General features: G+C 40.5%; 3 protein-coding genes across 14 annotated transcripts; all 3 read left to right on the forward strand.

Moving 5' to 3' along the window:
* The first annotated feature begins 254 nt into the window (after nt 1-254).
* Nucleotides 255-7,801, forward strand: LOC117549369. Of its 11 annotated transcripts, none has more exons than XR_004569470.1 (9): nt 255-666; nt 3,306-4,299; nt 4,877-5,011; nt 5,205-5,339; nt 5,696-5,948; nt 6,236-6,362; nt 6,882-6,999; nt 7,120-7,196; nt 7,635-7,801. XR_004569470.1 is itself a non-coding variant. In XM_034221224.1 (8 exons), the coding sequence occupies exons 4-8, from the start codon at nt 5,712-5,714 to the stop codon at nt 7,743-7,745; spliced, it is 486 nt and encodes a 161-aa protein (XP_034077115.1). In that variant the 5' UTR covers nt 1,012-4,299; nt 4,877-5,011; nt 5,205-5,339; nt 5,696-5,711; the 3' UTR covers nt 7,746-7,801. The 11 variants fall into 11 exon arrangements, 4 of the variants coding, with proteins under 4 accessions (XP_034077116.1, XP_034077117.1, XP_034077115.1 ...); XR_004569465.1 differs by having other exon boundaries at nt 257-666; nt 1,829-4,299; XR_004569471.1 differs by having other exon boundaries at nt 257-666; nt 3,560-4,299.
* A 6,506-nt stretch (nt 7,802-14,307) lies between these two features.
* LOC117549372 (zinc finger MYM-type protein 5-like) lies at nt 14,308-15,573 on the forward strand. The gene is made up of 2 exons (XM_034221229.1): nt 14,308-14,636; nt 14,740-15,573. The coding sequence occupies exons 1-2, from the start codon at nt 14,441-14,443 to the stop codon at nt 15,441-15,443; spliced, it is 900 nt and encodes a 299-aa protein (XP_034077120.1). The 5' UTR covers nt 14,308-14,440; the 3' UTR covers nt 15,444-15,573.
* Nucleotides 15,574-18,304: 2,731 nt separating this feature from the next.
* Nucleotides 18,305-22,630, forward strand: slc35c1 (solute carrier family 35 member C1). 2 transcript variants are annotated; one of them, XM_034221228.1, is made up of 3 exons: nt 18,305-18,459; nt 19,345-19,856; nt 21,661-22,629. In XM_034221228.1, exons 2-3 carry the CDS (start codon nt 19,376-19,378, stop codon nt 22,239-22,241), a joined length of 1,062 nt encoding a protein of 353 aa, XP_034077119.1. In that variant the 5' UTR covers nt 18,305-18,459; nt 19,345-19,375; the 3' UTR covers nt 22,242-22,629. The 2 variants fall into 2 exon arrangements, with proteins under 2 accessions (XP_034077119.1, XP_034077118.1); XM_034221227.1 differs by lacking the exon at nt 18,305-18,459 and having other exon boundaries at nt 19,215-19,856; nt 21,661-22,630.
* The last annotated feature ends 1,229 nt before the right edge of the window (nt 22,631-23,859 follow it).

The following is a 23,859-nucleotide window of genomic DNA, read 5'->3' on the forward strand; positions in this document are numbered from 1 at the left end:
CTCAAAATCAATGTTGGGTCAAAGGACTACACTGGCTGCATAGGACACACCTCTTTTTATTGCATTTTAATACTTTAAATATTTTATATTAATATTTTGATGGAAAAATTAGCTTATTTCTTCAATAGCTTCCAGGTCATATGACCGATTTACTCAAAATCAATGTTGGGTCGAAGAACTACACTGGCTGCATAGGACACACCTCTTTGTATTGCATTTGAAGAAGAAGAAGAAGAAGAAGAAGAAGAAGAAGAAGAAGAAGAAGAAGAAGAAGAAGAAGAAGAAGAAGAAGAAGAAGAAGAAGAAGAAGAAGAAGAAGAAGAAGAAGAAGAAGAAGAAGAAGAAGAAGAAGAAGAAGAAGAAGAAGAAGAAGAAGAAGAAGAAGACATTTTAGAAACCAGATCACATTGTTTGATCTAAAAATGGTGCGCTTCAAAAAAGGCAAAACAAAGAAAGCTTTAGACCTCTGGCAACAAGCAGGAGGTAGAGATTTCATCACCAGGTCTTTAATTTCTCATGGTTTTAGTGAAGTTAATGTTACAACTGAACAGTGGTCCTCAGTTACACTTACAGTGTTTAAAAGTAATAAGAAAGAGCATCTTAAGTGGTTGAGGGTCATCTGGGGTGAAGACCGACGTGGAGTCCGGACTGAGGTGCTTCAAGCAGGTACTGTTAAAAAATAACTTTGATGAGCCCCAGAGCAGAGTCCTGCCTCGGATACCCGGCGGATAACCCGCAAAATAGTTGTGTAACGGGCAAAACATACATGTAGGCCTATATCCAGGGGTGCACATAACTGGTACGCAGGTACGCATGCGCGGCAACAATCTGAATTGCGTACGGTCACTTGTGTCACAAAGCGCATTTGCGTACCGACGTACTTGTGAAGCTTTTCCAGAAGGCGGTTAGATCACCGGACGACAGAGTCGGTCTCCGTGTGCACAGACCGGGCTGCTGTTAACGTCGGTCTGTACAACGGAATTGTGCCAAAACTACGCCAACCGGCTGCGGAGGGAGACTCCCCCCCTTCACTGGAGAACTGCTCTAAAACAGCTGATCACAACGTTCACGCTCTGTGGTCACGAAGTACTCCACTAGCCCCCCCCCCCCCCAAATTCACAACGGGTCGGGTCGTGGGTCAACAGGTTATATCAACAGGTCGGGTCCAGATTTGACTTGAAGATAATTGCATGTAACGGTCGGTTCGCGGTAGCTACTGAGCTGCGAGGGTTCGGGTGGGTGCAGATTTGCAAAACTGGACCCATGCAGGACTCTGCCCCAGAGGCTTTTAAGTTGAAGCTTAACCCTTGTGAATCCCTTTTTAAAAACGTTACTTTGAAAACACTAACGACAAAAATTTCCTCATCTAAAAATACTGTAATAAAGATATTATAGGCTATGTTAATATTTTTGTTCCACTTTCAATTACTTACATATTTTTAACCAAATTCAGTGCTGATCATAATTATCAAATGTTCATTCATTTTTATTTTTGTCGCTAGGGATTTGAAAGTCACTATTTTGATTACACATACACTTATTAAGAACATGTTTCCAAAAAAACACATCTTTACCAAATGTCGTGCCATATTCTTAACACAATCAGAATGCTCGCAAAATTAAACAGTGGCATGGATAATACATTTCCTTAGGGAGGCATAAGGGTTAATGTGCTTATTTAATTAAATACTGCATCACAGTAGGATGTTAACAGAATTTACTGTAATTGACCCAAGGATGGCAGATTGCTTAAAGTTGCATTGTAGTCTTACGATAAGAGATACAGTAATTAAATGAGATTTTGTACTTTTGTAATGTTTGTATTTAGGAAAATATGTCAGTGAAAGAGGGAGAGATGGACAGCACAGTATCAAGAAACAGTGTTACAGCGCACCTACGGGTGAGGAAGACGAGGACACAAGTCAGGATGACAGGGAAATAAGTAACACACAGCCACAGTCTGAGATAGACACAGAAGAGTCAGACCAACAAAGTACAGAGACAGCCACCGAAATGACAACAACAATGAACGGAAAGGGACAAACAGGCAAGGACAAGAAAGGGCCAGAAAAGGATAAAAAACGAAAAAGGAACAAACGAAAAACAGGGACAGAGCCTGTGGGGAAAGATGAAGATAAGAATGATGAAGAAAAACAGTGTTACAGCGCACCTACGGGTGAGGAAGACGAGGACACAAGTCAGGATGACAGGGAAATAAGTAACGTACAGCCACAGTCTGAGATAGACACAGAAGAGTCAGACCAACAAAGTACAGAGACAGCCACCGAAATGACAACAACAATGAACAGAAAGTGCAAAGCAGGGCCAAAAAAGTTCAAAATTGCCATGACAAGAAAACAATGGAACAAAATTAAACCTAAACATGGCAAAAAAAAACTCCGTCCCCCCTGGACTGATACATTATATCAAGAATTTTTGAAAAATAATCCATGCTGCACACTTGCTTTCAAATACCAGCATGTTAAGACAAATGATAGCCGTAAAAAGAATTCGCCATTTTTCTGTGCCTCTGCAAAATGCACATTTAATGGATGCAACGCTGTCTACAGTTTCTCAAAAAAGAACAGGCCAAAATCAACGGATAAAAAAATTATTTTTAAAGTCATGCGCATTGGTGAAGTTATACACCATAAAAATCAAAGGCGATTTAGACCAGCAAAATACACAAGAAGAGGAACAATTTCCAAAGCCTTAACCAGTGGTGTCAGTAATTATTATTACACTATGTTAAGACAGACACCAGTAGAGGAAATAATGGCTGGTAACATAAGCAGAAGCCTCACCAAAGACGTGTTAAAGAAAATATCCTCTGAAGTGAAGAAAAGTGCAAGGCTCCACGATGACATGATGCTCATGTTGACTCAAAAAATAATCAAAGAGAGCAGCAGTCATGCATCATCAAAAGGCTATCTTCAGCACCTACAAATTGATCCGTTTGCTGTACATTTATACACAGATGCTGGAATAAAGATATTGACTGAGCACTTGAAAAAGCCAATACCTACGACTCTCTACCTTGATGCCACAGGCAGCGTGATACAGAAAATTCCTGATCAAAATAAGCGGGTCTTGTATTATGCTTTGGTTTTGCCCGGAATGGGTAAGGATAAGCCTCCCTTGCCTGTCACAGAACTGATCACCAACAGCCATTCCATTCCATCTATTTCCCATTGGCTCATGGAATTTAAAAGAAAGTTGTCTTACATAACAAAAAGAAAGATAGCACAGGTTGAGACAGATTATAGTTGGGCTCTGATAAACAGTGTGCTTCTGTCTTTTAACAGGGAAAATATGTCAGTGTACCTTGACAGAGCATTTGAGATAGTGTCTGGACAAACTGAACTGATTCCTAACTTCACTGTGCTGCATCTGTGCTCTGCTCATATCATGAAGGCTGTGTCACAAGCATTTGGGAAAAAAACTGTAGACAGAGGCACACAGGAATATGCAACATTCTGTTTTGCGTACATCCTGAACTGCACAAGTATGCAGGAAGCCCTTAATGTTTTTTATCATATGTGTGTGCTTTTTGATGCAGAGGAGTACACTTATTCGGTGAAACAGAGCAAAATGTACCTCGACAAGTGCATTTTGCAAACTCGGGACTTGAAACTGGAGGAAAGTGGACATGTAATGGGAGAGGAGGAAAGCAAAATGGAAACAAATGCTCATAGCATTATTGGAAAGTCCCCTTTTACACAAGCTTTTCAAGTCAGGCGGGACCAAGCAGAGTGTGACATTCTCTCTGACGATGCTGTTCAGGTAAAAAACCACTACCTCTGTCCTGGTGTCATTGATGCACTGTTCAAAAACTACATGGGGATCTTCCCATTGTGGAGTGGTTTGTTGCTTGGGGATCTGTCGCGACATAGAAAAGGTACCTCAAAAAAAGATGGAAGTCATAAAACCAGGGATACCAACTGCCATGTTGAGCTCTGGTTTGGGTTGGTCAAACACTCCATCCTTTTAAAAAAAAAGTACCTGAGACCAGCTGAGTTTGTCTCCAAAATGTATGCCTCAATACAAGGAAGATACGTAGAGCACATTGAGCAACACAATCTGCCAATGCATATTCTGGACAAAAACTTTGGGCATCCTAGCAGGCCAGATGATGACCACGAGGAACAGTGGAACAAGCGGGAAAGTTCTGCTGGTCACTCCAAGTCCAAGTCCAAGTACTTCAATCCACCAAAAGCACTACCCAACCCCAAGAGCCCACCTGCCACAAAGGTGAAGAAAAGAAAAGTGGACCAACAGGAAAAAGATGCACAGGGAAATGTGAGTTTCTCTAAGACTTACTATGTTCAAAGTGTGTAAATTGTTCTCCAGCATTTTAATTGTAACAATGGAATAAGTAAATATTGTCAGAAAGTAAAGCATGGACTAAATTGGTAAAGAGTGAGGTGAAGGACAAAGGACATGAAGTATTATAACCCAAGATGATTAGGTGCATGTTGTAGGGGGAGAATATGAAGATGAAAAATGTAAATACAGCTTACAAACTTAGAACAGAAACTAGATTTCCAAATCAGACTTTAAACTGCAATTACAGTTTCTGTTCCTGAGCAGCCTGTTTAATGTCATTTAGTGAAAACTCTAAAAGGGACTGAGGTTAAATGCATAAACATGGACAGTTTAATTATATTTTGTGCATGTAGCTTTGATGGTGCATATACAAAAACAAGGCCTTCACCCAAAAATTCAAGATTGTTAACCCTCTGGTGTCATTCAAGTGCACTACCCTAATAAGTCATTCGGGACAAAAATGTCCAGAGTGATACCGGAGGGTTAAAAGATTCCTCAAGTGTCCATATTAAACAGACTGCATCTATTTCCCCTCAATCCTAACTTGCAGTTGACCTGGCTGTGGAAAAAAAAGGACACAGAGGTGGTCGTGGCAGTGCTCCCCTCACAGATGAAAGGACGCATCTTGCTTATCCGCCACTGTGAGCTATGCTCACTTCGACCCCACCAGTGGTTGACAGGGGAGGTACTACATGTTTCAAGTGTCTGAAGTTTCACTCTACACTGTGTTATTTTCTTTATCTAGCATTTAACGATTTCTCCCCAAAATGTCTAGATACTTTTGTCAGTCACAAGATTCTCAAAGTTGCAGGAAATGAAAGTTCAGTATAACTGGGAATATGCATTAATTGGCAAATTGTTATGATCTTTTTTGCCAGGTAATTGAAGGCGTGTTTCATGTTGCTGCCGACAAATTCGCCGTTCTGAACAAAATTTACTTGCTAAATCACTACACAGCAAGTGTCATTTTGTTCGGGGACAGAACTCAGCTAATATCTCACAGTTTACCGAAGGTAATGTGTGTGGTCTGTGTATGTTTATGTGTGTGGTGTGTTGTGTTTGTGCATGGTGATGCTGTAGGGGGAAGTAGGTGTGGATTTGATTTGTGGGCTCACACTCACACATTAGGTACATGGAGTGAAGGTCTTAAATAGGAAATTAGCTGAGATTATTTTACTTTATCCTCTCTGAAACTATACTCATTAGTTAAATCACCTGATAAATCTACTTACTATTGAATTCCCATACCAACACTTGTTTTAAGCACAACAAATGAATGGCACAAGAACATCATTGTCAGACTAATGTTGTTGTTATTTTTACCTTAGCCTTCAAGTTTGTTTTAATCCTTTATTTGATGCCATTATAGGTCAACTTTGACAACTATGAAGCTGTCCTGTCCTTTGTACTTGTCAACAACAACCACTGGAAGTTGCTGGTTTGTAATTATTTTGTCATTGTATTATTTCTGTTAAAGCACAAGACTTACATAGTGAAACCAACAATATTTTTTGATGAAAAGTGCTTTTACTTTTTTTGTTTTTTTTATGCTTTGAGCTGGTGGATCCAGCTCAAAGCATAAAAGAGCTTGATGACTCCGAACATGCTGCCAAAAGAATACAGTAAATCAAAATTCAATAGATATTTGAAAATTCAAGTAAAAACTATATTTAAACGTAAAAAATGTGTCACATTTAGTTATATTCATACTCACAAACAGCATTGAAAGCATTTTAAACAGTGTGATACAGTCTGTGTTCAGACAGTGATATCTATAGCTGACCTGTGGCTGCCTCTTATATAAATAAATGGTCATATGCTGAATACAAACAGTATGAATTTCTCTTACATTATCTTTAGGAGCCACATCATTAGAAATGTAAAGTGTGTTAACATGATCCTTTCTCAGGGAGTACTTCAGGGTGAGGAGGACACGCCACAGCATAACAGACTGGGTGGATGTTAAGTGGAAGGGAGGCGTTATGGGCCACCCACTTCAAACGGATGGATGTAGCTGTGGTGTCGTTGTTGTGAAGGTGAGCTGAAGAGATTCTGTTTTCATCCAGTTAACAAGCAGAGTTTTTAATGTGAAAGACAGTTTTTGAATGCAAGGGCGGATTAAAAAAACTGTCAAAAGTAGTTGTTGACCGATAAAGGTTTTTTAAAGGCCGATGCTGATCCCCATAATATTTAGCAGGCAGGTTGGCCAATGGACAATATACAGTATATTGACGATATCATGTTGTTGTTTATTGTATTTTTCACAACTGACAACAATTGGATTATGACACAACATTGCTGAACTTAAATTAACAGTTATTTAATACTAATGTAGTATTCACTTGAACACAGAAAGTTTAATTGACAAAACTTTGCTTCCAAATATCTCAAAATTCCAATAATAGGACCGGTCTATATCAATACTCAAAGGTTTTGGGAGGCATTCTAGTCAAGGGTGGATGTCTTCTATAATGTGTCTCATGTTTTTGTCTGTATCTGTATTACTATACAATAAAGAAGAAAAACCCTCCATAACATAAGTGTTGTTTGTTTAGATGGCAAAGGCAGTCATGGAGTCCTTCCCTCTGATCCCGAATGTGAATTTCGAGTGTTCGAAGAAATACATGAAACGGGAGAGGAGAGAACTGGCTCTCGAAATCCTTGAGGCATCAGGTAAATAAATATGAATATGTGTATATATATATATGGGTGTCTGTATGTATATATATATGTATGTATGTATATGTATGTGTATATAGAAGCTGACATACATGTATTGTTATCTTGTTTCAGTCTTTGATGAGCACACTTATTGTGCTATGTGTGCTGCCTTAAGGCCTCCAGGATCTGGATCTCCCATCACAGACTGGGTGAGCTGTTGTGAAGAAAATGTGGAATTGTCATGTATACATTTATGTATTCATTTATTTAACAGGGACAGTGCACATTAATTAACATTTCTGTAACTGCCAGACTTAGCCAAGAGGCTATTTTTCATCTGTAGTCCCTGGACAGATTTTAAAAGTCAACCTCAAACACATAATTAATTTTAAACAACTAAATACAATACATTTAAAACATGCAACACACATTAATGGAATACTTAAATAAAAAAAATGTAAAAGATAGAAACAATAAAAATAAAAAAATAAAAAATAAACAATAGAGCATGTTAAAACACAGGCAGTGGGTTTTAAGGAGCAGGTGATTGTGTCAGCTGATTCCTCATTAACACTTAAGTATTAAGACAACTGAATGGTAATCTAAGGTACAAATATATAAATACACTATTTCTTTCACTTCAACAGGTTCAGTGTGATGACTGTGAACGATGGTACCATGCCCAGTGCCTGGCAATGGACAGCAGAGACTTTAAAAAGGCAGAGACAGGATATTGGAATTGTCCTTTGTGCAAGTAATACTTGAAATGTGCTCAATGATGACGATTAGTAAAACATGTGTCCTGTGTAGCCTTGTTTGTATTACTTTCTGATCATTAATCACTGGGTCACATGACAGGGAAGCTCTAGAAAAAAAACCTGATTTTTTTAATAGAAATATTAATATTAAATAGAGGATGTAATATTATCCGATATAAAGAGCTGTTTCTATTGTGTACAGACTTGTATTCAATTCATAAAGTGATTTTGAGTCATTAGTTATTGAAGAAATAAGCTAATTTTCACATACAATTATTAATATAAAATATTTAAAGTATTAAAATGCAATAAAAATAGGTGTGTCCTATGCAGCCAGTGTAGTTCTTTGACCCAACATTGATTTTGAGTAAATCGGTCACATGACCTGGAAGGTATTGAAGAAATAAGCACATTTTTCCATCAAAATATTAATATAAAATATTTAAAGTATTAAAATGCAATAAAAAGAGGTGTGTCCTATGCAGCCAGTGTAGTTCTTTGACCCAACATTGATTTTGAGTAAATCGGTCACATAACCTGGAAGGTATTGAAGAAATAGGCTCATTTTTCCATCAAAATATTAATATAAAATATTTAGAGTGTTAAAATACAATAAAAAGAGGTGTGTCCTATGCAGCCAGTGTAGTTCTTTGACCCAACATTGATTTTGAGTAAATCGGTCACATGACCTGGAAGGTATTGAAGAAATAAGCTATTTTTTCCATCAAAATATTAATATAAAATATTTAAAGTATTAAAATGCAATAAAAAGAGGTGTGTCCTATGCAGCCAGTGTAGTTCTTTGACCCAACATTGATTTTGAGTGAATCGGTCACATGACCTGGAAGGTATTGAAGAAATAAGCACATTTTTCCATCAAATTATTAATATAAAATATTTAAAGTATTAAAATGCAATAAAGAGAGGTGTGTTCAACAAATGCATGCTCTAGCGTGGATTTGCTTCACATTCACTCAATCGGGAAGCTGTCGATTTATTAAAAAGAAAAATGTTCTTGTGTAATTGAAAAGTCATTTGTTGATGGTCCCTAAGTGAAAGCCTCGTTTCGCGGAGAAGATCTCCCCGTCGTAATACACACAGCAGCAGGGGAAACTGACGCTGCTGGCGGGTCCGCGAATGTCCGTCGAATATCCAACCTAAAACTAAATTCACCGCGGTGAGTTACCTTAACTAACCCTAACAAACGAGATCTCGCTAAGCGGTCCTACGACGCTGGTTATCAACTTGGTAAATCAAGCCAGGGTTTCTCTCTCCAGCTGAGAGCGCGTTCACGTGAAAGGGGCGGGGTTAGCAACAATTGACCAATCACAAACAGGGACAAGTGTACTGACAGCGCAGCGTCATACTTCATTAATGAAAAGTAAACTAATATTAGACAAATATGAACTTTAAACATCCATGACTTAAACATATAATCCAGGATACAAGCCACATAGTTGCACCTGAAAGGTGAATACAGAACAAATGGTTAAAAAATAAATAAACTACAGAGTGTTTGAAAGCGTCACTGTCACTGATATCACTGCCCCGTCCAGGGTTGGGTTATAACGGAATACATGTAACGGCGTTACGTAATCAGAATATAAAAATCAAACTGTATTCAGCTCGCGTTACATTTGAAAAACGAGTAATCTGATTACAGTTACTTTCGTAAACCTGAAGTGAATACATTTTGGATTACTTATTGGAATTATTGGTGGAAAGATTTCCTCACAACATTTAATATTCATTACTAAAGGTACAGCCGAATCATCACAGCGCACAAACACTTTTACCGCCGCAGATGGACCAAAAAAAGGGAGCGTTTGAAAAAAAAGGGGCGGGTCCACTCAGTGAAACAATAACAACGAAACATGGAGGAACAAAAGTCTGCGTTTAAGTCGTGTGCGTGTAAAGGTGTGTGTGGTTAAAACACATCAGCCTGCGGTCGCTCTTTAGCCTTTCTAATGATTCTGAAGGTAAACACAGCGAAGGTGGTGCGTGAAAGGCACTGCACGCTCGTCTTCTCAGAGGCTGAGTTAACCCTCCCGCTGCCTCCTGGGGGGTAGGCCTATACTACGAAGCAGCCCTGCCCCACATTTTCTCAGCGGCAGATGCCGTGTACAAATCCCGTTTCAATAATTCCCCTCTACTCTAAAGTCACATCTAAAACGCGATCTGATCTAGCTGTGTATATTTTGTTATTTTTGATTGTTATATTCAATCTCATTAGCTACAGGCATTTTTGAAGCTTGTAAAGGGAAGATGACAGCTCGCCTCTTACGTGCCACTCTGCTCTTCCACAGCGCCGCTTCCCCTCCCTCCCGCTGAAGTTATGAATGTAAGGCATAGTAATCAGATAACACGGCAGGGTCCGTTACAGTTTGTTTTCATCTGATTTGAAATAAACAAAGTCTTGTCTTTCAGAATATTAAACTTGTTTCGGGAAATTCAGATGATAAATACAACTTTGAAGCTTGTAACGGCATAATTACAAGCGGAGAACGGAGTAACTTTACGTCACTGCAGGCATAACAACAGCCGGTGTTTCTCGTGAGTGTTTAAATTTCCCCGGGAAACAAACACAATACACACACAAATGCAAAAATATACAAACACACACGGCACGGAACACTGTACAAATCCCGTTTCAATAATTCCCCTCTACTCTAAAGTCGCATCTAAAAAGAACGCCATCTGATCTGTGTAGGCTATATTTTGTTATTTTGTATTGTTATATTCAATCTCATTAGCTACAGGCATTTTTTAAGCTTGTAAAGGGAAGATGACAGCTCTCACTCGCCACTCTGCTGTTCCTCAGCGCCGCTCCCCCTCCCTCCCACTGAAGTTATGAATGTAAGGCATATAATCATAGACGGCAGGGTCCGTTACAGTTTGTTTTTATCTGATTTCAAATAAACAAAGTCTTGGCTTTCAGAATATTATACTTGTTTCGGCAAATTCAGATGATAAATACAGCTTTGAAGCTTGTAACGGCATAATTACAAGCGGAGAACGGAGTAACTTAACGTCACAGCAGGCATAACAACAGCCGGTGTACACAAAATACACAAACACACACACACTCGCGAGCTTCCCCCAGACCAGTAATCCAAACGAAAATATCTTCCCTCCGTAGTATTTTGATCATTTGCTCCGCTAATAATCAATCAGATCGATCCAGAGAAGAGGACACTTTGAAGGGCTTTTTCTCAAAATGATGACTCTAGTCATTAGCAAAATAGGCTAATGTGACATAGCCTATTTTGCTTAATATTTGGAGTACAAAAACAATCCTGATATAATCAGAAAGCTCGGAATCTCCTCTTTCCAACAGTGTAGGCTATACAACTCAAAATGTGTCTTCGGGTCAATGCGACTGATTTCGATAGAGCAGGTCACTTTGCATAAGGTAAAATAAAGCAGGCAGACATAACAGGAAGAATATGTAGGCTACATTTTAACCCAATCAAATAGGACATTGTCACACCATTCAAATGTATCCATGTAAATTACAACCAATAAAAAAGCTTAGATTTGTTTATTTGTTACGTTGTTTACTTTATTTGTTAAGGGGTGGCCACAATCGCGGACATGCTGGCGGCACAGGGACGAGGCACGCAATCCCTCTTCAGTGAAGTGGACAAGCTTCTATGGCTGTATTTGACTGTGCCGATGTCCAATGCAACAGCTGAGCGGAGCTTCTCCAGCCTCCGTCGGTTGAAGACCTTCCTTCGTTCAACTAGCGCCGCTTAAATCACCTTCTCTTCCTCCACATCCACAAAGATTTGACCGACGACCTGGACCTCAAACAAGTGCTCCGGAGTTTCTGCTTTGCCAGTGAGCGAAGGGAGGTTTACTTTGGCAAAATGTAGAAAGATTAAGTAGGCTAGATTTAGTCACGTGGGGATTTTTGTTTTGCTTTACCCTATGTATTGTGGGACATTTGTTTGAAGGTTGCTCCACCCTCATCTGTTATTGGACATTTTAGTCATGTGATTTTAATTACACGACATCACAGCTTGTGTTATTAACAAGCTTGTTATGGCCTACGTTCTTTTCACAAAAAGTGTTGTTTGGTTCGGTTAAATAAATAATTTATGTCCATTTCTTGAATTTCTTGAAATAAGTGTCATGAATTGCATTACCTGTAGCCATAGGCTACCTGACCGGTCTCAACGCTGTGTGTGTCTGTCAAGAAACACGCTGTTTACAAGTAGTTCCAGGCTTCCAGCAAACATCCACTGATAAATTGCGATGTTAACAACCTCATGATAACCTCATATTTTTTTAACTTAGGATCACCTGTGTTTAGTCTAGAAAAAGGTAGGCTAAATGTGTGCATTTTATTATAAAGTTGTGTATATTTACAGACTGTTGCACAAACTAAGAAGCTTATAAACATCAGGTTTAAAACTAAAAGAGCTTTACAAAAAAGTAGGCTAACACAATTAAAGATGTTTGGAGTTTTATTTGAGTTATTAATTTACATTTTTTGTCAAAGAGATGCTGATTTGAAACCGTTGTTACATACAGTTACGGCATTTCCTGTTTCTGCCGGAGAGAGGGGAGGCCGTCCCAAAGCTTGCTGCTGTATTTACTCCCTCCATCTGACAGGAGGGAGCCTCATGTGTCACACGGAGTTCACTCCGTCACGGAGGGGGAGTGTGTAGGTGTAGGGCGTGGTTTGGGATTGGGCCATACACACGCACTTTTTTGGCCCCCCCCACTTCTAAAATGAATCCGGCGCGCCTGTCCTGGAACCTGGTCTGTGCTCCGAAGCAGGATAGGTTCCAGGATAAGAGATCAACTCAGCGAAAGCACCACGCCTGCTGACCAATCAGAGCTCAGTGTGTGGAGGAAATACAGTTTACACTGCCGTTGCAGGAAAGACGGCCGGCCAAAATCACCGACTGTGTGAACGTGAAAATGAATAGAACATCACCTCCCATCTTCAGAGCAATCTGACTATTATAACTATTATACTATTAGGCTATGTTAAGAAAGCTTAATTAAATATCTGCCACAACATAGGCTAAGTAGCCGGATCAAAGTAACATTACGTAGCCTACAGTCAGCGGCACTGTGAGTGCAGACGTCGATGTGTCCCATTATCATTCATATCACATCATAATGTATTATATATTTCCTTATCTGAGTCAGCTGAGCCGTATCTGGCCATGCAACACTCACAGTGTCACATACTCTATGCATAAGTATTATTTTAAGCAACACATTAAGTTGACGAAACACTCGAGTCAAATGTAATTAAAGTCAGATCCACTCGTGTCTTAGTGATATCATAAACCTGTTAATGTAGCCATTCAAACACTTTTTCTTTTACCAGCTGTATTCACCTTGCAGGTGCAGCTATGTGGCTTTTATCCTGGATAAAGTGTTTAAGTCATGGATGTTTAAGGTTTAACTTCTTCATATGTCTAATATTATAGTTGACTTTTCATTCAGGAAGTATGACACTGCGCTGTCAGTACGCTTCTCCATGTTTGTGATTGGTCGAATGCTCCAGATACCACCCCTTTTATGTGAACGCGCACCTAACTAGATAGGACACGGCTGGCTTGAGCGAACGAGTTGATAGCCAGCGTTGTAGGACAATTTAGCGAGAGCGGCTTTGTTTTGGATAAAGTCAACCGGATAACTCAAAACATATCCAGGATAGGTTGAACTAGATTCGTAGTATACCCCCCTGGTGCTGCAGAGATGTCATGAAGTGAAGGAAGTTTTCCTTCTATAAAACAGCTGTGGGCAGCAGTGTCACGGACATTAATTCATAGATCAAGGCAGACTGGTGCACAGAGTCTCCTGTTTTGCCAATCCGGTGCTTAAACAAATATAGCTCTACACCCCTGGCCGAAATGTCCTTAAAATGAAGTCCGAGTTCGACATTTTAATTCATGTCCTGCCAACACTGGCAGGACAGAAGGCGACACGCCCGTTCTAAACCGTGTCCCTCACTCCTCACATCCCAAGCTGCATCCTCAGAAAGTGTATTATGTTGTTACATCGTTTCAGATGTTATGTTTCAGTTGTGCTCTTGATCAGTGGCGTAGCGGAGGCCCCCGCACCCCCCGCGGTGCGGGGGAGCCCCGGAGCTTAGGGGGCCCCGCCCCCACTGTAGGCTATCCTCTTAGATTTCGTAACGCGGGAACAGGGTGCAGAGGGCGGGGCCCCCCCCCTCCCTGCTATGTTGCTACGTCATGTGTACGCTGCCTGTAGTAGTACAACAGTGTATCATTATAATTATTTGTTCATCTGCGATAGGGCTAGCCGGCTGATAACTAATGTTCATTGGCAGGCTGGGCAGTGTTCAAAACAAAGCGGGAAGCATTGCTCATATAAATAACGTTCATTAGTTGCGTTGCCGGTAAACATGAAAAATGAAGCGCCACTACCCAAGCGGTGCTCAGAAAAGCAAAATGAGAGCGAAAGCCGAACAGGAGAGGGCAAAACTACCTAAAATAACGTCATTGTTCCGGCAGGCAGCAAAGGTAGACGTAGACTCTAACGTTACTGCAGATAGACCGCTAGCAACCCCCCCCCGGCCCCCGGCCGTCAGCTCCGAGTCCAGGCAGACAGCCCAGCAGCCCCGTTACAGCCGAGCCAGCTAGTCGTGCCTCGCGCTTCGAGACAGGTAGACATTAGAATAATATAAAGTTTTATTCGCCATAACCAGTATGCTACAGGTTACATTGGAATTGGAATCTAATCCGTTCATTTTTGCAGGTCAGCAAGAAGTCAGCTGTGCCCCCTCCGAGGCCAGTTCAGACATAGGCATAGACAAGGCTGCCCAGCCAGCTAGCCGTGCCCCCACAGACCCCAGCAGCCCCGTTACAGCCGAGCCAGCTAGTCGTGCCTCACGCTTCGAGACAGGTTAGAATAATAGAAAGTTTTATTCGCCAATCGCCATAAACAGTACGAGTCAGTATGCTACAGGTTACATTGGAATTGCAATATAATCCGTTCCTTTTTGCAGGTCAGCAAGAAGTCAGCTGTGCCCCCTCCGAGGCCAGTTCAGACATAGCCAAGGTTGCCCAGCCAGCTAGCCGTGCCCCGACAGTGACAGCAGCTCCCACCCACCCCAGGGACACGTTGGCCAGCGACAACTCTGTGACTGAATACCCTACTGATAGGGGGAAATTCCCTGTAGATTTAGAAGACGATGATGTTAAACGGTACATTCTGAATAACGGGCCATGCAAGCCTGAAGGGCCATTCAAAAGGGATGGGAAGGGAAGGTGCTTTTCAAAAGAGTTCTATAACAAAACATCCAAAATTGGATGTAGAATTCCACGAAAGTGGCTATGTTACTCGCCATCTATGGACCGGGTGTACTGTGAGCAGTGCTGGCTGTTCGGTGACAGACCGTCTGCCCATCACCTCCACCAAGCGTGGAGAATAGGAATAAATGATTGGCAGGGTCTCTCTAAAAAGATTAAGGAACACGAATTCTCTCGCTCTCATTTGGCAGCATGTGTCGTGTATGATACGTGGAAAAATAATCTGACCATTGACGCGCAAATATCATCTGAGTTTAAGAGAGAGGTGGGGTTTTGGACCGAGGTCCTAACCAGAATAACTGATGTTACACTAACACTGGCCTCTCGCAACTCTGCTTTCCGGGGTCACAGAGAGAAAATAGGTGATATAGATAATGGTAATTTCTTATCTACCATATAACTTATGGCGCGTTATGATCCAGTTCTGCAAAGGTTTATTGAAAGCAAAAAGAAGGTGAACTACCTAAGTCCTCAAACTCAAAACGAAATAATTTCATTGCTATCGAAAAAAGTGCAGGACACAATCATTACAGACATACAGAATGCAGAATTATATTCGATTATAATGGATACTACCCAGGACATTTCAAAAGTAGACCAACTGAGTCAAGTGTTCAGATATGTTACTATAGCAAATGATGAAAATGGAAACCCTACAGAGGTGAAAATAAACGAAAGTTTTTTGGGCTTCCATGCAGTCACAGACCAAACTGCTGCAGGTCTAGAGAGAGAAATTCTCGAATCGATGGAGAGAAAGGGGATACTACTTGGGAAGTGCCGCGGACAAGGATATGACGGGGCTAGCAATATGAGTGGCGTCTACTCCGGTGTACAAAAACGCATAAGGGATAAAGAGCCCAACGCAGTGTACATTCATTGTGCTGCGCACAATTTAAACCTTGTACTCAATGACGCATGCCAAAATATACCTGAGATAAAAGACTTCTACGACACTGTTGAAAGGCTATATGTATTCTTTAGTGGAAGCATCAAACGTTGGGAGCTTTTGGAAACACACCTCTCAGTGCCCAAGGCTGGCCAGCCTACACTGAAGAGACTATGCCCGACACGATGGGCATCAAGACAAGACGCCGTCCAATCATTGCAGTTCCGTTATGCTGACATTATGCAAGCGCTAACTAAGATAGACTTGCTCTCCAAAAAAAGCGAGGAACGTGCCGAGGCGACTGGCTTGAAAAAGGCCATGGAGAGCTTTGAGTTTGTTGTAATGACTGTAATACAGGGCAAGGTCCTTGAAACAGTCAACATTGTGTCCCAAGCTCTCCAGCGCAAAGACGTGGACCTCTTACAGGCGACAGCAATGCTTGGTAACGCAACCGATACACTTGCCCAACTCCGAGGAGAGTTTGATGGCTTAAAAGCGCACGCGCAAGACCTGGCATCCTCATGGGGTGTCCACAGTCTCTTCAAAGACAGACGCGCAAGGCGCACAAAGAGGCACTTTTCAGAGCTTTGCGAGGACCAGCGGCTCCAAGACCCAGGGGAGCATTTTAGAGTGGCGGTATTTTACGCAAATATCGATATTGTCGTTGCCCAACTCAAAAATCGATTTGTTGGAATGAGTGAAGTTACACAGCGATTTTCTTTTCTGCTTCCCCGCGAACTTTTGCGCGCAACAGACAAGGATCTGTCTGAGTCCGCAAGTGCTTTATCAGGCCAGTATAAAGACGACCTGTCAGCCGAGTTTCCTTTCCAGATCCTGTCCCTCCGTAATGCTCTTAGGCCTACTATAAAGAAAATTGAGCGTGGAACAATCAAAGACCTTGCACAAACCCTGCTCATTGAAAATCAGTCCATTTTGCCAAGTATCCCCGATGTTGCCACAGCACTGAAATTGTTTTTAACTATACCCGTGACTGTTGCCAGTGCTGAGAGATCTTTCTCAAAACTTAAATTAATAAAGACATATTTGAGGAGCACAATGTCGCAAGAGAGACTGTCTGGGTTAGCAGTCCTTAGTATTGAGAGCCGACGCGCGCGCAGTATAGATTTAAAGACTGTTATACAGGACTTTGCGCAGAAGAATGCCAGGAGACGTGCTCGTATAAAATAATAGGCCTACAAAGCAGCTCCTGATTGCATCCTCTTTGTAGCCTATATAGGATGTGTTTTATTTGCTTGTTTTTTGTAGGCTACTTTTCTTTTATACAGAATGTTATGTGAACCGTTCCGTTGTGTGAACTCCAATGATGATAGGCTATAACGTTCTACAATATACCTTCATGTTACAAAAAATACACAGCCACTTGTTTGTATTTGTCAATTATGTTTCAATCAGATGTATATTATTATACAGTTCCTACTGACCTTACTGTTTAAATCAGATGTATATTATACAGAAAGTTCCTACTGACCCTATACTGTTTAAATCAGATGTATCTATACAGAAAGTTCCTACTGACCTATAGGCCTACTGTTTACAAAAGATGCCTGAAAAAATAAACATTTAAAAAAGTGGCCGCGATGTCTATCCCATGTCACTCTATTATTGATTTAGGGGAGGGGGCGGGGCCCCATGGTCCGACCTGCGGGGGAGCCCCGAAATATTGCGCAACGCCACTGCTCTTGATACGCCATTAAAACAGTAAAAACACGTTCAGTTTCCTTTTGCTTTTTGTGTCTCCTGTTCACCAAAACATACCCATATGTGATGAAAAAAGAAAGTAATCTAAAAGTAATCTGATTACGTTACTTTTTTTAAACACGTAGCCTAACTGTAACTGTATTCGGATTACTTTCAGAGCCATGTATTCAGTAACTGATTACATTTACAAAATAACCCTCCCAACCCTGGCCCCGTCTAAGACACGAGTGGATCTGACTTTAATTAGGCTACATCTGTGTTTTGTCAACCTGTGTTGCTTAAAATAATACTTCTGCATACAGTATGTGACACTGTGAGTGTTGCACGGCCAGATACGGCTCAAGAAGCTGACTCGGATAAGGAAATATATGATAGGCCTATATGATATGATCGATGATGTGATTGATTGATTGATGAGGTGATATGAATGATAAGTGCGACACGTCGGCGTCTTCTCTGCATAGGCTACGGCAGTTTAAACTGTATTTCCTTTATCCTGTAATATGACTTGATAGATTTAAACTCTGCACACTGAGCTCTGATTGGTCAGCAGGTGGTGCTTTCACTGAGTTGATCTATTTTCTATAGATGCCGGAGGCAGGCCGCGTCAGGTAAAACAAGTTATCGCCTTCCCAAACCTGAGCCTCACGCGCCGCCTATGTCTGTCTGGTGAAGTCTATACCAGGAAATGCATGTCATATAAAAGCAGCCTGTGTTGTTGCCTTGGAGCAGGAGGGGAAGGACAGCTCGTTAAAAGGGCAGAACACTTCCTGATAGACACTGCATACTGGATTTATAGCATCAACTGAAGGTATGAAAACCTTTTTTTTTTAAACATTAAACATAGCCTACATAGCCTAATCAAGAAAAAGCAATGTTTGTCAGGTAATATTTAAAACTAAACACATATCTTCTAGATATAAAAGGGTAAATGCAACCGATAGAGTTACACTTGCAACGTAGTGCACCGTACAACATATGTAATATTATTACTATTTTGATTAGCAAGAGCAGCTCATAAACACTTTTTATTAATAAAGCGAGAACAATATGGACACTAAACTACGCCACTACTAGGAATATGTAGTCAAAGACACTTTCCATGACTATCTCTTTAAATGTGTTAGTTCAAACGAGGAAGTCCTGCTTGGAAACACTTCCGGCTTTGCATCTATTTTCAAGATAAAAACAGTTCAGTCAAAGCATTTTAAGATTTAAAGATTAGACAAATGGATGGGCCAACACACAAGGTACGCATTCTGATCTGGGCCATGTCAAAACATATTTGCCATGCTACTTCTGAACTGTCCCAGTGATATAACACGATAACAAATACAAGTTGCATGGTGTCTAAATGCAAATTGTATGAATGGTTTTGAATGCATAATTTTTCTGTGCATGAAAAGGCACGACAGGGGTTTTGTATATATTTTTGTTCAAAAGCTGTACAGTTGGTCTCACTTCGTATGGTCATTTTTAACTGGAATTACATATCTCATACCCAAGAATAATTTGGTTTGGCTCGAGCTAGGATTTGTGTAGATGAGCTTTTATTCTGAAAATCTAAATCGGAAGTCGTTTTGTTATTGCTGTTAGCCGAACACAGTCGTCATGTTTGTACCATGTAGCTACATATAAGCTTATGTAAATGCTGCAGTTTTTACACAGTGTCTCTATTTTTAACCATGAACAACAGGACTCAGCTGAAGCGGTCCAGTATCCTGAGGATGGCTCTAGCCGGCTCGGAAACGATGAACCCGGATGGCGATGGAGAGACGTTCATACTCCGGGCTGTCCGGATAGGAGCTGTGGTGGCACTGTACTGGTTTGTCTCCATAACAATGGTGTTTCTCAATAGTTATCTGCTGGACAACCGAGAATTGGACGCACCATTGTTTGTCACGTTTTACCAATGTTTGGTGACTGTGGGACTGTGCTGGCTCATGCAGCTGCTGTCCAAAGTGTGCCCGGGTCTCATCGACTTCCCGTCGGTCAAATTTGACTTGAAGACGTCCCGGGAGGTCCTTCCACTGTCCATTGTGTTCATCGGCATGATCACCTTCAACAACCTGTGCCTGAAACATGTCGGAGTGGCTTTCTACACGGTCGGTCGTTCTCTCAGCACAGTGTTTAACGTGCTGTTGTCGTACATCATCCTGAAACAAACCACATCACTTCAAGCCATAATGTGTTGCGGGGTCATACTAGGTATGTTAACGGTTTTTTCCCCCGTAGGGTGTGTGGATGATATCGCAGGGTTGTATCTCTATACTAGATGAATAGTAAGGTGACTAATTTGGAAACTATTATTGACATGTGCTGAATAACTAAAAATAAAACAGTTTCTTAGTAGATGTGTCAGAAATCTATCTTCTGCATTATCCTCAAGCCAGTCAAGTTTTTCTACACCAACCCCAGAAAACAGTTGCTCTCATTGTTTTACTACTTTTAGCTTTTGCAACAAAGTTTTAAGCAAAGTATTGTTATAAACTTAAATGGGGCCCAAACAATGAACAAGTGGATAGAGTTGTATACTTACTCTTTGAAATACTCGATACTCGATACAACCCTATTCAAAACCTATATTAATTAAAAATCTGGATATACTATTTAATTACTTGTATGACTTGAAAAAATACTAGAATGAAAGATGTTGGCATATTTCTGATTTAAACTCAGCAACTTGACTGTTCAAGTGTTAAAATGCTTTATGTGTATGTAGGCCTGTCATGATAATTAATTTTGTTGGACGATACATTTCCCCGTAAATTATTGCGATAAACGATAATATTGTCGGCACCGTTGTAAGACCATTTTAGACCACTGACATAATGATAATATATAATAATAATTCAAGTACATCCTTTCAAACAGAACTTTTTATTGAACATTCAACATTGCAAATGAAATGTGAAATCATATTCAAATATATAAATTATATATAATAAATAAAACAAATACATGTAATTATAACACATTAATTAAAATCACACACAACCAAAAAAATCAATTAAATAGACTCAGGCTGGAAAACAGAGCTCTCTCTCTCTCATATATATATATATATATATATGTGTGTATATGAATATATATATGTATATGAATATATATATATATATATATATGAATATGTATATGAATGTATATGAATATGTATATGAATATATATATATATGAATATATATATATGAATATATATATGTATATGAATATATATGTATATGAATATATATATATATATATATGTATATGCATATATATGAGCACACACAAAAACCCCTCCTTAAAACAACAGTCAAGTGTAGAGTCCACTGTCCATATAAAGACCCAGATGCCTCAACAGGCCATATCCAAATCTGTATTTCAAAGATTTCGAGCAAGGAACACCAAGATGTTTGCATTGTCGGGCAAATGCATCTTTGATTGCAAACTGTCAGGAAGGTGGGGGGCTCTCCATCTCCAGCTGCCGTGTTTGCTCCCAGCTGGGAAAACGGAATGGGTAGGTTGTGTTTCAAGTGCAGTTTAAGGTTGGTCGTATTGCTAGCTTTAGTTGCTACCTTTTTTAAACAAATGTGACACACTGCCCGGCCCATTCAAGTCTGTAGGTTCGCCTCGTTGATTTGGCTTAAATCCAAAATATTCCCACACCGGAGATGTGGTATTAGGTTTTGCAACCACTTCCATTTAACTTCAAAATCCCCTCGAGTAAGTCACCCGTTATCTCCTGCTTGTCTCTATATTATTAATTTGGCTGCTACACTGCTGCACGCGGAGTGTCCTGACCTGGCTGTGTCATGGGCTGTGTGTGAGCCCCGCCCCTCACAGCGCGCCTGGCTAAAATGCTGGTCACATCCTTATGTAAACAAACACGCATGTAAACTGCAATTTATCGAGCTCAGAAAAGTTATTGAGTCCATTTTTATTTATCGTACGGTAAGTCAATTGATTGATTATCGCGACAGGTCTGTGTGTATGGTGTTCTCACAGTCCTGCTTGTGTCCATGCTTCTCAGGTGGATTCTGGCTTGGTGTGGACCAGGAAGGCATGACGGGGAACCTCTCCTGGACAGGCGTCTTTTTCGGGGTGTTGGCCAGCGCATGTGTCTCTCTGAACGCCATCTTCACCAAAAAGGTGATGCCAGCAGTAGAAGGAAACATCTGGAAACTGTCCTACTACAACAACATTAACGCCTGCGTCCTCTTCCTGCCGCTCATTCTGTTGTTCGGAGAGTTGGGCAGTCTGGCCAGCTTCAGCCACTCTTCTGACCTCAAGTTTTGGGGCATGATGACGCTCGGAGGAGTGTTTGGTTTCGCTATCGGCTACGTCACAGGCCTCCAGATCAAGTTTACCAGTCCACTCACACACAATGTCTCAGGTACAGCAAAGGCCTGTGCTCAGACTGTCATTGCAGTGGTGTACAACTCCTCCAGTAAAAGCCTGCTGTGGTGGACCAGCAACTTGATGGTTCTTGTGGGCTCTTCAGCCTACACTTGGGTCAAAAGTCTAGAAATGAAGAAGACTCCACAAAGAGTCCCTCCCGACTCAGCGAAGGAAAAACTGCTGCCAGAGGAGAAAGGCAACCTGGGAGTTTAACCATTTTAAGTAGCCTGTGAAATATTTTACTTTTATACATATGACGTGAGAATATGAAGTAATGTAAGCTTCCTTCTTGATGGATTCAAATTGTGGTTGGGTTTAATAGTTTGTGGTTTTTTAATGTTTGACTTGAGGCCTAAAGGATTTTTTATAGTTTATTTAAAGCTGCTCACATGCAATTGGGGCCTTTTTACATTATTATGTATAATGCAATAATGTATCTTTTATCATGTAGTCTACAAGTGAAGAGGGAACAAATCATGTTTTTATTGGTAGGGATGGTATGCTGATAATAGGCGCATTCACACCGCAGTACTTTTCCCACAAAGGTTCATCAGAACTTAGTTCATGAGAACTCTTTAGTTCGCATGAACTAAGTACAGATCGCGTTTACACCAGAATAAATTCCTGGGGGTGGATTAGGCAAATGAAGCCGCTGACGTCACTTCTTCTTCTTCTGCTTTGAGTTTACTGGCAGGCCGCAAACCACTTCACGGCGTATACTGCCGCCCAAAGTCCCCGGCCGGAAGTCCCCGGAGTTGGGGACTGGCTTCAGTAGAAGCTACTGGGACTCCCAGCAGCTTCTACTGAAGCCTTCCGAGTAAATCGCCAGAACGCCGACACTTCCTCATCTCCACCGCTCCCATGTTTTCTTTTGTGTTGCCATAAGCAATCCGCCCAGCCAATCAGACATAGGCACCTTTTTCTCCCACGAAAGTACCTGCTCTCTAGCAGGGACGGAAAAGGGGGTAAAAATGTTCTGATGAACTAATTTTAGTTCTGGATTTTTTTGGTGTGAACGCAACATTTCGGAACTATATCGGAACTAAAGTGGGAAAAGTACTGCGGTGTGAACGCGCCTATTGAGTGTTGGCATCATAGCAAAAATAAACTTTTTTTATTATGATTCTAAAATCTGTAGTGTATGTCACTATCTTGTTTTTACGGTATAATCTGCCAAACAACATGTCTGCTTTCTTAAATAATAACGAAGCCAAGACAAATTGATTTATAATCTTCTGCGGTTAGGTAACCGGTAACCTTACTTAGGCTGAAACAAGGTTCATGATTACCTATTTCAAAGAATACATTAAAGATGATGTACATTTCAACTCTTTTCAAGTGTTCTCTTTTTGAACAAAGTGAGTTTTATAATTTGTTTGCACATATGTTTTGACAATTCTGTCAAAATAATGTTTTTATATTGTATCCATCTTAAATTAAGAGACAGTAGACTGCCATTCAAGAGTTTAAAAAATGCTATATTATTCTGATATTGTATTTGTTCTCACATAATAGCTATTTTTAACAGCAGTGAACACAATATAGTACAAATATCCAATGTATTACCTACAACTGAAATGGTCTTTGCCCCCATAAAATAGAATACAATTATTACAAACTTTTAATGGTTTTAATATGTTGTTCAGTACAGAAAAGCTCAATGGGCCATAGATCATTATGTGATATCTGCCATCTACTCTTTGGTAAGATAAAAGAGGTTTACTGTGATTTATAGTCCGTAGTATGTTGAGTTGAGATTCCCTGATTCAGTTGTGACAGTGTTCCAACCTTTTTATTTTAAGTGTGATGTCAAAAAACAACGCAACAGAAA

This window comes from Gymnodraco acuticeps, unplaced genomic scaffold (genome assembly GCF_902827175.1).
Source record: "Gymnodraco acuticeps unplaced genomic scaffold, fGymAcu1.1, whole genome shotgun sequence".
Taxonomy (NCBI): Eukaryota; Metazoa; Chordata; class Actinopteri; order Perciformes; family Bathydraconidae; genus Gymnodraco; species Gymnodraco acuticeps.

Bases quoted from the DNA above. Each gene is read 5' to 3' on its own strand.
- LOC117549372 (XM_034221229.1), top strand. From the start codon at position 14,441: ATGCTACAGGTTACATTGGAATTGGAATCTAATCCGTTCATTTTTGCA. The intron at 14,637-14,739 runs GTTAGAATAATA...TCCTTTTTGCAG, and splicing joins TGCCTCACGCTTCGAGACAG to GTCAGCAAGAAGTCAGCTGT.
- LOC117549369 (XM_034221225.1), top strand. From the start codon at position 5,712: ATGAAGCTGTCCTGTCCTTTGTACTTGTCAACAACAACCACTGGAAGT. The intron at 6,363-6,881 runs GTGAGCTGAAGA...TTGTTTGTTTAG, and splicing joins GTGGTGTCGTTGTTGTGAAG to ATGGCAAAGGCAGTCATGGA. The intron at 7,197-7,634 runs GTGAGCTGTTGT...TCACTTCAACAG, and splicing joins GATCTCCCATCACAGACTGG to GTTCAGTGTGATGACTGTGA.
- slc35c1 (XM_034221227.1), top strand. From the start codon at position 19,334: ATGAACAACAGGACTCAGCTGAAGCGGTCCAGTATCCTGAGGATGGCT. The intron at 19,857-21,660 runs GTATGTTAACGG...CATGCTTCTCAG, and splicing joins GTGTTGCGGGGTCATACTAG to GTGGATTCTGGCTTGGTGTG.